The sequence below is a fragment of the Mangifera indica genome, chromosome 8 (assembly GCF_011075055.1).
Source record: "Mangifera indica cultivar Alphonso chromosome 8, CATAS_Mindica_2.1, whole genome shotgun sequence".
NCBI lineage: Eukaryota > Viridiplantae > Streptophyta > Magnoliopsida > Sapindales > Anacardiaceae > Mangifera > Mangifera indica.
Window position 1 is genome coordinate 16,895,250 of NC_058144.1, and position 15,996 is coordinate 16,911,245.

The 15,996-nt window shown below is 32.0% G+C and overlaps 1 protein-coding gene across 3 annotated transcripts; it reads right to left on the bottom strand.

The window, feature by feature from the left end:
- Nucleotides 1-2,664: 2,664 nt before the first annotated feature.
- Nucleotides 2,665-13,992, bottom strand: LOC123223128 (cytochrome b561 and DOMON domain-containing protein At3g07570). Of its 3 annotated transcripts, XM_044646218.1 has the most exons (5): nucleotides 13,645-13,991; nucleotides 12,980-13,382; nucleotides 11,255-11,538; nucleotides 2,918-2,976; nucleotides 2,665-2,846 (listed from the first exon to the last, which is right to left on the bottom strand). In XM_044646218.1, exons 1-5 carry the CDS (start codon nucleotides 13,822-13,824, stop codon nucleotides 2,843-2,845), a joined length of 930 nt encoding a protein of 309 aa, XP_044502153.1. In that variant the 5' UTR covers nucleotides 13,825-13,991; the 3' UTR covers nucleotides 2,665-2,842. The 3 variants fall into 3 exon arrangements, with proteins under 3 accessions (XP_044502153.1, XP_044502152.1, XP_044502154.1); XM_044646217.1 differs by having other exon boundaries at nucleotides 2,665-2,976; nucleotides 13,645-13,992; XM_044646219.1 differs by lacking the exons at nucleotides 2,665-2,846; nucleotides 2,918-2,976 and adding an exon at nucleotides 10,635-10,785.
- Nucleotides 13,993-15,996: the final 2,004 nt, after the last annotated feature.

A 15,996-nucleotide genomic window follows, 5' to 3' on the forward strand; every position in this document is an offset into this window, starting at 1 on the left:
TGAAACAATTCAAGTATTCAGTTTCATTAAAAATTCGAATGAGTTGTGTGTCTAGAAATTGGATAAGGATAAAATTATCGTTTTCCTAGTCTTGTATATAGATGACATATTATTAATTGGAAATGACATTGGCACTATAACTGAGGTTAAGCTATGGGTAGCGAAATCTTTCTTCATGAAGGATCTAAGAGAAGCAACTTATATTCTAGGTATTCGCATCTATAGAGATAGAGCGAAAGGATTAATAGGTTTATCTCAAAACTTGTACATAGAGAAAGTGTTAAAATGATTTCACATGTAAGACTCTAAGAGAGGTCTTCTACCATTTCCTCATGGAACGCATCTATCAAAAGATATGTGTACGCCATGTTATGTAAACGACCAGAAATTGCTTTTACAGTTAGTGCGGTAAGCAAATATCAGTCAAATCCTGGAGAAAGACACTAGACAGTAGTAAAAGCTATCCTGAAATATTTAAGGAGGACTAAAGAGTTGATACTAGGTTATAGAGGTTCAGAATTAACGCTCAAAAGATACTGAGATTCTGATTTTTAGTCAAATGTAGACAATAGAAAGTCTAAGTTTGCATTTGTTTTTGTCTATAATGGAGGCGCAGTTAGTTGGAAATATGTCAAACAGTCGACTACTACAGACTCTATTACAAACGCTGAGTATATTACCACTTCAGAAGCTACGAAAGAGGCCATTTGGATATGTAAATTTGCCATTGAGTTGGGTGTGGTTCCTCAGATGAGTCAACCAATAATTATATTATGTGACAATACTGGTGCCATTGCACAAGCAAAGAAACTAAGAGTGCATCAAAGGTCAAAGCATGTTCAGCGAAAATATCACATCTTGAGAGAATTCGTTGGAGCTAGAAATATTGTCATTTAAAAGATTGCTTCGGCGGACAATCTTACAGACCCACTAACTAAAGTACTAACGCAAAGACTATTGGACCAACATCTAGAGAGGATGGGTATTAGGTACTACAGCGATTGGCTTTAGTGCAAGTGGGAGTTCTTGTTAGAATATGCCCTAAAAACTAATCGTTTTGTTAGTTTCAAGGGTTGTATATCTTGTATATACATTATTAATAATACTTCACATGTTTTCTATATCATTTTTATATCTATGTTGTAGTTGTATATTATATCCATATTAGCTACATGCATGCGATATGGAAAAGGTCCCGATGAGTTTTAATAAACGTCATCAAATCGTTCCTTGCTTAGGCAATCTGTTTGGGCAATAGTATTGCATAGTGGGTGTGTGCTATATTACCACAGTATATCAATGGATGATATTAGACATGGTGAATATACACATGGGTAAACAATGGAACCATTTGATGGTTAGAGAACTGATCAAAGGTTATTATATTATATTGTTTATCGAACATAACTGATGAACGATAGTCACATGGGCGTTAATATGTAGTCAATGATACATCGTAAATCATACTAGTGTATAGATCATTTAACTTGAAATATTACAGTTGTGTTTCGTTCTGAAACGTATGGTTCATATGGTGTATACCACAAGGCTAATCATGTCTCGTTCAAAAACCACTTTGATCATATATTGCTTAAGCGAGGGGACAAGTGATGATCATACTGGGATCTGTCAGCTTGATTGCTCCTGAGTTCTCATTCGAATATCGAGAAATTGAAAATCTAAGATATTGACCAGTGTAGATAAAAGTCCACATGAAAAGAGTTTCGATGTGGCACATTCTGAGGTATGACTTGATATTCGAAAAGATTAAATATTGGATTTTGACATTCCATGAATCGAAGTTTAATCGGGATGTAATGACGGAGGGATTGGACTACATGGTAAGTGTGAGTAAAAAATATTCATTTGACATTATGTGAAGCTTGTACTTCATTGTGACGTAGGGGTTATGGGACATTGCTAGATGACACCACATGATCAGTGAGAGCTTCGTTTTGTAGCGGAAAACAAAATATATCAGTTAACGACAGTTTTGAGTTATACAGTGATATAATGAAACGTATCATCTGATATAGGACCTACGGCTACGTTACTATGAACCTTGAAGGTCACACCCATATTTCAAGGAAGAAAATGTTGTTATGAAGCCGAAAATATTTATTCATGGTTGGCTAGCACTTTCTGTGGATAAAAATAGTGTTTTTCGAGTAAAATTCGAAAAAGGGGCAAATTGTCATTTTGCACTTTTAAATTGTTTAGAAAGTTAGAATGAATAATTTTGGGCACAAATTATTCAACATGTGTCAAATTATAATTTACTCTTAATTATCAACTAATAAGAATTGAACACATGCTTTAACTTGATAAATATCAAGTTTTAGTTTAATAAAAGAGAGACAAATGTAGAAACATATTACATTTTCTCTTCTTCTTCTTCTTTTGCCGGGAAAGCATCCATTTTTCTTCCTTGAAGGGTGCAAGTCAAGAGATCACTTATTTTAGTGATTTAAGCTTCCAAACTTCAAGTCAAATTACAAGGTACAGATAGTTTACATGTTTCTATGTTTTATTTTTTGAAACAACATGTAAATTTTATATTACCATTGTTACATATGATATGAACATGATCTATAAATTTTAATTTTCTTGCCAAAATCCTACACATGCTAAGCAGGTGAATTATAAATCAAAGAATATGCATAAAAGTAATCAATCAAGTAGCTGCAAATATTTAATTAATGAAACAAATTTGAAGTTACATGATAGATAAAACAAAGATTTAACCTAATTTCTCTTCCTCATCCTTATCTCTAAAACAACAGCAATAAATAATAAGATTGCGAGAACGACCCCATAACCAGCCTTCCATGAATTCTCTTCTTCACCTAAATGTATCCCATAGAATATATTTGCTATTGCAAATATTATCATAATCCTCCCAACATTGTGATGGTACCAATTCCAATATTTTCTCCCCTTTGAAGTCTTGTCAGGTCGGACCAAAAATGCCATTACCTGCAACATAATTAATACAATAAATATACATTAAAATTTAAGACCTCCAAATCTTAACCTGTTGACCAGCCAGGTCATGCTGCAGTCCATTGTTCCATGGAGTGTGCATCAAGATCTATCAAAAGACGGGCTTACCATAATGTTAGTCTACTATAAAACCAAAGCCCGGGATATGGTATGGGAATTTTTTATTTGAAAAATGTTTTATTATTAAAATTGAAAAATTCCCTTAAAGATGTATTACCTTGAGGATTATGAGGTATAACTTATTATTACATTTGATAAAAATTGATAGGTATAAATAATAATTGTATTTAATTAGAAATAATAAAAAAATATTAGTATATTATTTAACTTAAATACTTTTAAATTTAATTATTCTAAAATATTTTTTATGTTATTTATTATGTTAATTAAAAAAAAGATTATTTTTATCTTAAAAAATTAACGAATAAAAATATAATTATAATAAAATCAATATTACTTTGATAATTTTTTAATATTTAAGGTAGAGATAATAATTAAATTATCTTTTTTATTATCTATTACATCATCATTAATAATAAAATATTATTATGTTAGAAACAATTAAACATGTCAGGATTCGAATTCTGTGAAATCTGTAAATAGAATTTACGTAATTGTTTATGTGTTCGATGAAGCGTTTTCGAATTCTATGCGAGATGTTGACGTTAGTCTGTTTCCACTACGTCATTTGCCAACGTACTAATTTCCATTTGGGAGACTAATTTACTATGCGTATTGGTTTTGGCAGGAGAGAAGAGTTCTATGTAAAAAAGGTGTTCTCTCTCATTTCTCATCTTCTCATCACTTTGCTTTGGGAGGCAGTTAGGACTTTATATAAAAGTCCAACTGCCAATAATAACCGCCAATAACCGCTAATAACTGCCCTTTGGCAGTTAATCAAATCGGGTCAGGTCGGCCCGTCATGGGTGGACCCGGATCCAATATCTCCCACTCACATATGATGGAAGACCCGAACCAAATGCTTAGCCACAAAAATCTCATATAACAGTACGTTTCATACTTGCAAATATGTCGTGCGACCTCGCGAGCAACCTGCACTTGGGAGCTTAACACTATGCATCTGTTAGGAATAACATAGCCGCTTCTACCCGAATAAAACAAAAATAAAGCGTTAGGCTTGTAGCACCCTAGACTTACTCGATAACACCAGCTCCCTTTAATCCCTCATTTTTCATTGTGTTATTTTCCTATGTATCCGTAATCAAGTCCAATCTTCATATGAGTAACATGATCGGCTAGCCAATGGACACACGTAATATATATAAGTCTTCCTCTTCTACTCGAAATTCTCAATTTAAACTTAGCTGTTTTTCTAGTCATGTTCCATAGACCGAATCATGCGTGACCATAGGTTCCAAGCTAAGATAGCAACACTAAGAGTAAATATCAAACAACAATAAAGAGTCAAAGGGTACCAACATGAGTTAATCCTCATAAAGTCTCACACAGTGGAGCAGGGATTCATCCTTTCACTACTTTAACTGGTCGTCTTACTTATGCACACATGGTATGAATCATGTGCTACAGTGTGCATTTTTCTCAAATGTCATTCACAACACTGTATAGATCTTAGTTCAGTCGCTACCCTGAGCGCCTAACTTGAGTTCTTAATCATCTTCACACTTGCAGGTATTTATTTATATTAAGAACTCACATCTGGCATTCACAAGTTATTTGGACGTGGGGAATCCAAATCGGTCATTTTCAAATATATCTATTCATGATCTCATCTTGATCAATCATCAAGGCGACATTTTTATTTTAATAAATCTTTTCTTGAGAAATTTGTCTCCCATTGGTATGCTCTCTCAGCATCACAATTCTCAAGAATAATGTCTCATCTTTGCTCGCTCTCTTAGCGCCAAAGGCGATTGCTCGTATAAGTGAGTCAATCTCTAACTTGTGTGACATTACATTCTTGTTGAGCTAAAAACGATGTGTATGTAGTGAAAACCCAAGAATTTCGGGACATAAGTTCAAAAACATAAAATGAACTTAAATTCATGGTTTTCGATGTTGTGTCATCAGTACAATATATAAGCTCAACACTCATCAATCATTATCTATGCAATCCAAGAAATTTAACATGTGCAAGATATACTTTTCTTGGAAGAATCTCAGTCAAAGGATCAGTGACTATACAATGCGTAGAATTGTATTGTACGTTCATTTCCCTCTTGAAAATTGAGTCTCTTATTACGTTGTGTCTAGTGTCGATATGTTTGGTTATCTTATAAAAATATAAGATCTTTCATTTCAACAAACAATCATTACTCTGACAATATTGTCCTGTTTACTCAGATTCACAAAGAATCTTCTTAACCAAACAGTTTCTTGTACATTTATTGAATAGGCTATATACTAGGCTTCCGATGTGGATACGGCTACGCATCTCTGTTTCTTATTGCTCTAAGATATGAGTCCTTTTGGAGTAAAAAAAACTTAGCCGTTATCTAATTTGCGTTGGTTTAAAAACACTTCCCCAATTGGCATCTCAATAGCCAATCAAACGCAAGTTCGATCCTTAATCACATAATCAATCATCCACAGAGCCTTAAAAATATCAACAATTCTACATACAGCCTTTCAGTGCTCTTTTCAACATTTACTTATATCGACTAACCAGCCCAATAACAAAATAAATATATGGGCATGTATGCATCATAACATACATAATACATCTGATGACATTTGAATAGGTAACCTTTGACATTTCTCTGCTTCTATCTTAAGTTTTGGGATATATCTCTTTTGGCTCAATAATTCGTCATTTGTCACAGAAATATCAACGGGTTCACAATATACCATATTGGATTGTTCTAGAATCTTTTGAATATTACGCTTTTATGACAGAGTCAAAAGTTTCTTTGAACAATTCCTCTAAATGTAAATTCACAATATATATTTTGTTTTCCCATATCCTGCAAGTCAAAGATATGGACAACCATCCTTTGATGATTATCACTTACTTCAAATCATTTCTAGCTATCTATACATCATCACACACATTGATAGAATTACAAATTTGTCATCAGACTTTGTCACATAGACATGATGGTCTTGATTAATCATTTCAAAGTTTAAGTACTAGTATCTAGATGACAGTTTTAGGTCATTCAATGTCTTTGAAGCTCGCACACTCTGCGCTTCAGACCTATAACAATAAGATCTATATCTCATTTCATGCAGATTTCTTTGTCAAGTTTTTCATTAAGAAAAATTGTCTTGACATTCATCTGGTGTAATTCTACATTCAAATGTGTTATTATAGCTAAAACCAAATACATTGAAGTAAATATTATAAATAACGAAAATATCTTTCTACATAATCTATACCTTCTCATTGGGTATAGTTTTTCTCTATTAAGCGAAATTATATATATTTATTGAGTCATTCACCTTATGAGTAATTCAGGAAACTCATTTATTCCCAATGAATTTTTGATCTGGCGATAAGTCACTCAAAACTTAGAATTGGTTTGTTTTCTTAGTATTCTATCTCTTCTTCCAATGCATTTCAAATTTTTCTTATCAAAGGATGAGACATTTATTTCAGGTTCTTTATCATCTTAGGGAGTGGTTATGAAAACCTTGTTTTCACTTTAAAAACGTCACTTGAATACTTTTGGACGTCCACTCCAATGCAATTGAGAATTAATGCTCTCACTATCCGAAATAGATTAAAGCTTAATCTCAATGCTCCCACTAGAGTGAGATGAATGAAGCAAACAATTAAAGATCATTACTCCCACTATCCGAAATAGGCTGGAACTCAATTGTATTTGCTCCCACTAACTAGAATAAGTATAGGTCTTATATCTTAGGACTCAACCAATGGTCGTTAAGATATACCCATTTTCATTCTTTTCTCATCTCATTTAGATGAAACCTTTTATCAATATCATCCCTATTAAGAAAAATATCCTCTATGAATGTAATATCTCTAATACAAGTTCAATTAATCTTCCAACAAAATCCTCCCTAATGAACATATACCCTTTAAAGTGTTCAATGTATCTGATAAAGATACATTCATTTCTTCTCAGTCCCAATTATTCAAATTTATGGGAAAAGTTATGGATTGATATTACTAACCACTAAGGTTGTAATCAATTATCTTAGATTTTCTATCTGACCATAACTCATAGGGAGTGGAAGCAACTGGATTAGTAGGCAATCGGTTAAGTTCTCAAACAATAATAAATATCATATCATCACAAAGTGACTTGACGTTTTGCTTGCGCTTTCACTAACTTAACCATTTCCAATAGAGTTCAATTACTCTTCTTTGCTACACCGGTTGTTGCAAAGTTTTGGAATTACTATTTACCATACTATTTATTTCATTACTCAGTTTCTTGAACTGTTGGAACAAATGCTCAAGATCTCGGTGAGTTCATAAAACTCTTATCTATTTTGTCTAATTGATTCTCAACCTCAATTATATATAGTGTCTAAAGCAGTCTACTGCTTCTGACTTATGGGAGATCAAGTAGACAAGACCAAATCGCGCATTGTTATCATCATTAGTAATGAAAAATGAGATACATTTTCAAATTTTACATTCATAGGAAAATATATATACCTAAGTATATAGATTGTAAAGAAAGTCAAACTCATATAGTTTTGTCAAATGGTTTTTAGAAGTTTTTCTAACTAGGCAATCCTTACATATGGACAATTCTATTTATGTGAAAGTTCCTAATAAACTTTCATAAGTCAATTTATTCAATCCATCTGGGCTTACATGCCCTAATGTAACATGCCATTTATTTGCATTCATTTCCATACATATAAGAGAAGCAAATAATGAAAAACTTAACATTATCAAAAATGTAAGGTGACAAACACCATATAACCATTCAACCAACAAACCAAATATGTAGAAATCAATTTTATCACATTTCAATAAAACACCCAGAGAAATTCAAATTATATCCTAGTTTAAGAAGAACAAGTACTTTGACCAAGATTTACTAAATATTTGGAGCATACTTTGCCTACATATATCCAATTCATTTTATTCAGAATTCGATAGAAATCTACTAAAGATCATCTATCATGAACTACTTGGTCGGTGGCTTCAGAGTCCATAATCCACGTAGGATAATACTCAGTTATATCATAGTACCAGAAAATCAAAGTTTCATCACTTGATTTTAAACAAGACTATCATTTTCATCTCTGTTCATTCACATGCGATATAATTCTTATTGCTTCTATTGCAACTACTCATCTTGTTTTCATCTCTTCTTCTAGTACTTTTGCCACTCTTCTCATTTCAATTCCTTGTTCTTATTCTTTGAGCATTAAACGATCTCTTTCTTATATTAGGACTTGAGCCACTCACTTTTGAAAATTGATTCTGTAACGTATGCATGAGCATTAAATTCAGCTACCTCATGGGCGCTTATCCTCCAATTTTATGTGGCTAGAATAATTGACAAAAGTCCTTCTTTTCTCATTGTGGGTCATATGTACCTTGATACACTCCCACTTTCAAGAAGAAATCATTTTTCTAAATGAACCTCCTGTTCATGTATCAGGCTACTTGTAGCTGACTTTAGTTTCATAATTAGATTTGACATTCAATCAAATTCAAAAATCAACTGTCATCAGTTGAGGACTGTAGTTCCTTCAAACTTTTCAACTAAAACCAGACTTATGGCATATGCAGTTGAACTTTCATGGTACTTATATACCAGACTGATAATCATGAAACTAATCAAGATATCACACGAAGTGGATCTTGCTTCTTACATGCGTGATGTGCGTCCACATCACGTTTGTGTAAGGCACTAATTAGGTTTCTATCTCTTAGTCAGCCACAACTAAATCTTAACCTGATTCACAGCCTCTAAAGCCTTTTGCTCATCTAGGATATTATGCATTTCAAATGCTACATGGTTTAATTCTCTCTATTCAGTATCATTCTCATTCAAATCAGCCATCATTTTCTAAGATGTTATGGTTAACTAGATCACAGAGACATCTATCAGACACAACGTTATCAATGCAATCAAATACACATCAATTGTCGTAATTACGCATTAAAATTTTAAAATATCTCACATAAGGCACAGAATCGAAAGTTCACTATGTTCCCAATCATCGCCCATGACATAAATGCTTGACATTTTAAACTTTAATCTAATTGCGCCAATATTAATTCTGGATGAGAATTTCATTAAATTCTACCAATCTCAGAATTCCCACACTTAACAAATATATATGATACAACGAATGCATCATTTATTTTGACTATGACCATTTCATCAACCCGTATCGATCTTTGAGTCACTTTATCCATGATAAAGTCTCTATTACATTTGCGTTAGGTCAAATACCTCGCATTACGTTAGTTTTGGGAATAGCGATAAAATAATGAATATTCTATCGTACCTTACTAAGCATCGCTTTATAGTAAGCTGTAATGAATCCATTCAGTCCCAAAAAAGTTTCAAATTTATGTCCCGAATAAGATCATTGATTATGGGGATCAAATTCACGCATGAATATTTTCTCTTTCTCAATTAAGAGAATTCAATAGGATATTGATAGTTTCTACATGCAACGTGATGGTCCCTAATCAACAAACTTACATGAAATAGAAACATGTATCCCAAAACACCATTATGTGTTTTTGGGAGTCGGAATAAGATATTACATGTTATTATACATCGTAAGACCCATGGAACACATTTCATATACTGATCCAAGTACTACACAACTTCCAAGGACTAGAAAACAAGTTTCATGTGCCAATACACGCTGAAAGTGGGTGTTTATGCACGAAAATAAGCTCATAAGCTCCTTCACACGCCACGTAGACACCGCACACGCCTCCACGAGCCGTATAAGTGTCTTCACGCGCCAGAGATGACTTAGACACGCTGTCACGTGCCGTCACGTGCCTCCATGCACCGGAAATTGTCACCACGGGCGGTCAAATGTTGACCGTTGACTGGTCAACTATTTAACCATTGACCGAATTATCCATGGGTTTGGATCAGGGTTGTGAGACCCGGTTGACTAAACGGGTTAACCCGTTGATCGGTTCGGGTCTTGACCAACCCGTTGACCTCCGATTCGGATAATCGGGTTATCCCAACCCGATTTTGACTCGAATCGCACGATGAACCCTAATCTTGCTGTCCGTCTAATTGGCCATTTTCTGACAATTTTTCGGCGACAAGATATGGGGCTTTTGTAGCCCAGTCAACGTAGAGTCCAATCGTTCTAAGTTGGCGTCGGAATCCATCGAAAAGGCGAGCAAGAAAGACACGCCTTGGGTCTTGGATTTGGGTCTATTTTGATTGATTCCGATGTTAATTCGAGTCGATTTTTAATTTAAAACATGTAATATTATTCCTAGCATACATCCAACATGTTTCCCAACACCAATTTCATGCAATTTTGCCCGAATTAAATTCGTCCCCAAAAACGAAATTTTAAACAAACTTCCATATACAGATTCTAATTGGCATAGTATACGCAATACCATTCACAGAAAACATAACAAATATGTATCCTAGGCTTTGATACCAATGTTAGAAACAATTAAACATGCCAGGATCCGAATTCTGTGAAATCTGTAAATAGAATTTACGTACCCGTTTATGTGTTCGATGAAGCATTTTCGAATTCTACGCGAGGTGTTGACGTTAGTCTGTTTCCACGACGTCATTTGCCAACGTACTGATTTCCATTTGGGAGACTAATTTACTATGCGTATTGGTTTCGACAAGAGAGAAGAGTTCTCTGTAAAAAAGGTGTTCTCTCTCATTTCTCATCTTCTCATCACTTTGCTTTAGGAGGCAGTTAGGACTTTATATAAAAGTCCAACTGCCAATAATAACCGCCAATAACCGCTAATAACTGCCCTTTGGCAGTTAATCAAATCGGGTCGGGTCGGCCCGTCATGGGTGGACCCGGATCCAATATATTAAAATATTTTATTACTTATAAACTAAACAAAATAATATAAATAATAAAAAATAAATTATAATATTTAGTCTCTTTCAACAAAACCTCCTATTAGTTTCTTTCTTTTAAAGGATGGAAGGCATGTTTTTCCAAAAATTATTTTTTTACGTCTTTTTAATTTTTTAATAATTTTTAATTTTTTTGCAAACTGTTCCCATAGGTTAGGTTAGGCTAGGCTAGGCTATTTTGGCCTATTGGTGGGTCCGCATCTAAGAATTTTGAAGGTATTAGTATTAGAAATTACCTGGAGGCAGCCAAGGACAAGGATGATGATTCCGAGAGCTTTGTGCGAAGAAACATTGGTGTCGAGCTTATTATTTAAGACAACTCCACAAATGACACCGGCCAATCCAAGTATAAATCCGAATGATTGAATCAAAGTATGGGCATAGAACCAAAGTGGATCCCATTGCTTGGAGTAGCGACCAACTATTGCTCCAATTATCATTAGAATTCCCCAACCTAACATGTTTAATATTCCGTGGCTCTTTCTCAGCTTTGCATGCGGGCTTTCTGATTTGGTTTGACCTGTTTTCACATGTAAATATCCAACAATTTGAGAACCCATTATTTTTTATTATTATATATAAGAAACTAAAAGAAACCGTTTGATTTCAGTATTTAAAGATTACCTTGATAATCTATCTTTTATTACTATGTTTGGTTTATTAATAATAAAAAATTACAGTAATCTTCTATTACAAATGCTGACATAACAGGTAATACAAGTGATAATCTGATTACCACATTTACCTTAAGTATTAAAATATTACTAAGGTAATCTTAATTTTATTATAGTTATATTATTATTTATTAATTTTTTAAGACAAAAATAAATTTATTTTTAATTAATATAACAAATAATATAAAAAATATTTAAAAATAATTATATTCAAGGGTATTTAAGTAAAATAATTTACTAGTATTCTTTTATTACTTTTAATTAAACACAATAATTATTTATACCTACCAAATTTTATCAAACATAGTAATCATTTATACATAGTAATCTTCTAAGTAATCTTCTAAGTAATCTATCTTTAAAGTAATATTTCTATTTTGGTAATAAAACATTGTCCCAACCAAATGCCCCCAAAAAGTAAAACTTTATGAGTGTTCTTCTTTTCTTTGTCTAAAATTTTTTTTTCTATAAAAAAAAGATTTGTGTTCCAAATTTTCAATAACCATTAGACCAAAATACCAAATTTTTTGAGGATTTGATTTGAGTTAACTTGGATTGAATGCATGGCTTGAGTCGAACAAGTCAATCTCAAGTTTAAGGTTTAGTTCAACTTAAGATTCGCTTATTTATATATTCGGTAATATTATTTATTTTGTCAATAATAATATTTATCTTATCAATAATTTTTTGATGATATTATATATTAATTCAAATGAATTTAAGCTCAAACTCAAAATAAATATTGTAACTTTAATTGGAGTTTAAGTTGACTCCAAACTCGACTAAACTTGAATTGAATCAAGCCTTGTAATAAAGATATTTCAAACCCTTTCAAAAATCAATTATGTTTCAATTGACTCATTAAATATAATTTCCCAAAATAGAATAAACTTAATTACATGGGAAAAAAAAAAAAGAACTCCAAAAAAGAAGTTTTAGAAACGAAATAATTTAATCGATTTAGGTAAGACTAAAGACGAAAGAAATAATAATAATGTATTTAATATTTGCTACGATATGTATAGTAATTAAACGATGGTTGACTAGAATCATTATTAACTTATTACAGATTAAGAGTGCAATAAAGGCAAATCACGTGTATTGTCAACGCATCAGTTATATTCTACACCCTAAATAATAAACAATTGAAAGCACAGCGCATCCTATTATACAATAACACCGCGTTGAGTATGTACATGGTTTGGTAGTGGTGAGCAGATTGTAATGAGGCATTATGAATAAAAAAATAAATTAAACAATATAATTGAAAAAAACACCAATTCTTACCTGTAACATAATTCAAGGCGGTGGAGGCCTTGTCACTGTGCTCTGACAAGGCAAAGTTAGGTGAAGTCGGGAAGACAGAGGAGGGGCCAACGGCGTATATCACCCTTGTCAACGGCTGCTGGGTGTTGAGCTGGAAAATTAAGTAGAGACGTTGGAATTGAGATTGAGAAATGATGATTGATGAATTGAGTTGAAGGTTTCCTTGGTCAGGAAACACTTGATCTGAACTTCGTCCACTCAGTTGATACTGTTTTATCGTCCCTGTTCCGGTGGTTGACATCCACCCCACGATGGCACTCGACCCCACCATTAGACCGTTGGGTGAAAATCCCATAGCTATGTACGCGTTTCTATCTGGGGCTGATACGACGAAACTCCATAAATTTGGAGATGTCCGCGCATACTGTACAAGAAAAGCAAATACAATCAATAAATCTCGTCTGCGGTGCAGTATAATTAATATATGACTCGTTTGGGCTTAGTCGGATGGTTGGGTTTGTGATTTGCTCCCGGTCATTGTTTCCCCTTTTTCGAAGATGGTACAATAGATTGCAACGTTTGACTAGGGCACTATCTTCGAAGCTGAACTTGCAAAATAAGTGCCAAGGATTTTTAAATTCTCAATTTAGAAAGAAAAACGTATAATTAAGAAATGAGAAGCTTACTCTGAGGATGAAGTTATGGGAAGGCCAGACTGGAGCGCAGTGGAGAGTTGTTGTGTCAAAGGGGACCTGACCGTTGAGGTTGAGGTTAGAGGAGCATGAATCTTGAGTTTGTGAGGTCCCAAGAGCGATGAAGAAGAAGAAGAAGAAGCAGATAAAAGATATTGATTTAGAAGGCTTCATGATGATGATGAAGAAGAATCTCTGAAGCAAGCTAAGCTCTTCTGAATTGTCTCCCTCAGATTAGTTGAATGATAGAAGCGGTGAAGCTGAAAGACATTTTACTTTGAGGGCAAGTTATTAAATATAATCAAATGGAGAATGCTTAGACCACGCCAAAACTTCAAATGTATCCCTTGACAACTTTCTCATTTCCTGTGATTATATATTATTGGTTCCCTTATTAATAGATTTTAAGTCTAAAAACTCCATCATAGATGTCTAACTCTTCTAGGCTGTCGGTCTATTTTACCTAGATAGTAAATACAAAAAAAAAAAAAAATATGGGAATTATATAAATATGATATAATAAATAGAAAAACATATATTTAAAAAAAAAAAGCTTATAAAATTTGTATATATGGGTTTAATATATCATATCGTTAATAGTATATTTCTAAAAATATGATAATATCATTAAAAATTTTAATATTTTTCAAGAATCTTCTAATAAAAATTAATATAATAATTCAAATGTAAAATATTTAATTAACTATTAAATCTAATATAATATAATATAATAAATAATCAAAATTTAAATTATTGTCTCAAGAGTCTTTATAAAGACTCCGTTGAAACTCACACACAAGATATATGCCCATAATATTAAAATTAATACAAAACTAATATAAAGGAATTTTAAATTTATGTCAAACAAACATATATGATAGATTAAATAGTCTAAAAAGTACAGTGTTATACATTTTAAAAGGTTTATCATCAAAGTATATAGATTGGAGTTCTTAACTAAACACATAAACAATCAAGAATAACATTGAGATTAGTAAAAATCCAAGCACAAGTTGTTAGTGCACACATTTAATTGAAGATACTTAAGCAAAATCTATTTTGACATAAAAAATACTTTCTCATGTTAGAAATAGAACAAAAAAATAATAATTAATAAAAAAATTCACAACTTTCACAAAGACAAACAAATTTATTAGTTTTGAGAAATAAATATGATCATATAGTGAAATTAGTGATGACTCTTATTCACTATACTAAAAGATAACATTATGCTAAAATCAAAATCCTCCACATGTACAACATTCAGAATGAAACAAAGAAAGATAACAACAAAAGAAATACTAAATAATAGGAAGCAATACCAACTCCCTTTTTTAAAAATTATATATAGACCCAAAGGAAAATTATGAGTAGTATATATATGTATAACAAAGTTGGCATATTAGTCTGATTATTAATTGCAGGACCTTCGTACAGAAGAGGGAAAATGAGAAATTAGGGGTTAAGAAGATGGTTTAGGTGTTTGAGCGTTTTCATGGAACATGAATATTCGTATAGGGGATGGAGAATGGGAAATTAGGGATTAAAAAGAAATAAAATAAGGTTTTTTTTTTTAAATGACTATGAGATTATCGTAAATAATTGAAAATAGAAAGCACAATTTTATATTTTAAGTTTAGCTAAAAATTCGAAAATACAGTTGAATAATTTGTGTTTAATACAAGAAGAATGTAAAATATGAGTTTACTATATTTTAGGTTCAAAAATTATTTTCAATGTTTTTAATACACAAATTAAATATAAATAATACGTATTTTTATCAACAGATTATTTTACAAGACATTTTAAATATGAACCTTATCATCTGTTCTTAAATTTTGTTATAATATTATAAAGCTACCGTTTTATCTATGCACTCCAAATAATAACCCAAACAACTTAACATAAATGGGTAAACATAATATATTTTTAAAATTTCAGAATTTATTTGATAAAAATGTGAAATAAATTTTATATCAATAAATTTGAAAACTTTAAAAGGTAGTTAATTGATGATATATTTACCAATGTTTTTAGATTTGAACCAGATATTAATCCTATTAAAAGATAATTTGACTAAATAAATATATATTAATATAATATAATTAAAACTTTTAAATAAATTTTATCCAAATTGAAATTAACATAACGATTGAATAAGTCTAATTTAATGATTGAACTATAATCTAATTTGATTTATTCAATTTAATCTCCCATTAATTTGCTTTAATAATTAAAAATTGATTTGGGCCACACTTGTCATTTATTCTTAATTGAACCAGTCACTTCAATATAGGGTATAAAACACTTGTATTACCCTAACAAAAGAGAGAAAATGATTGATAT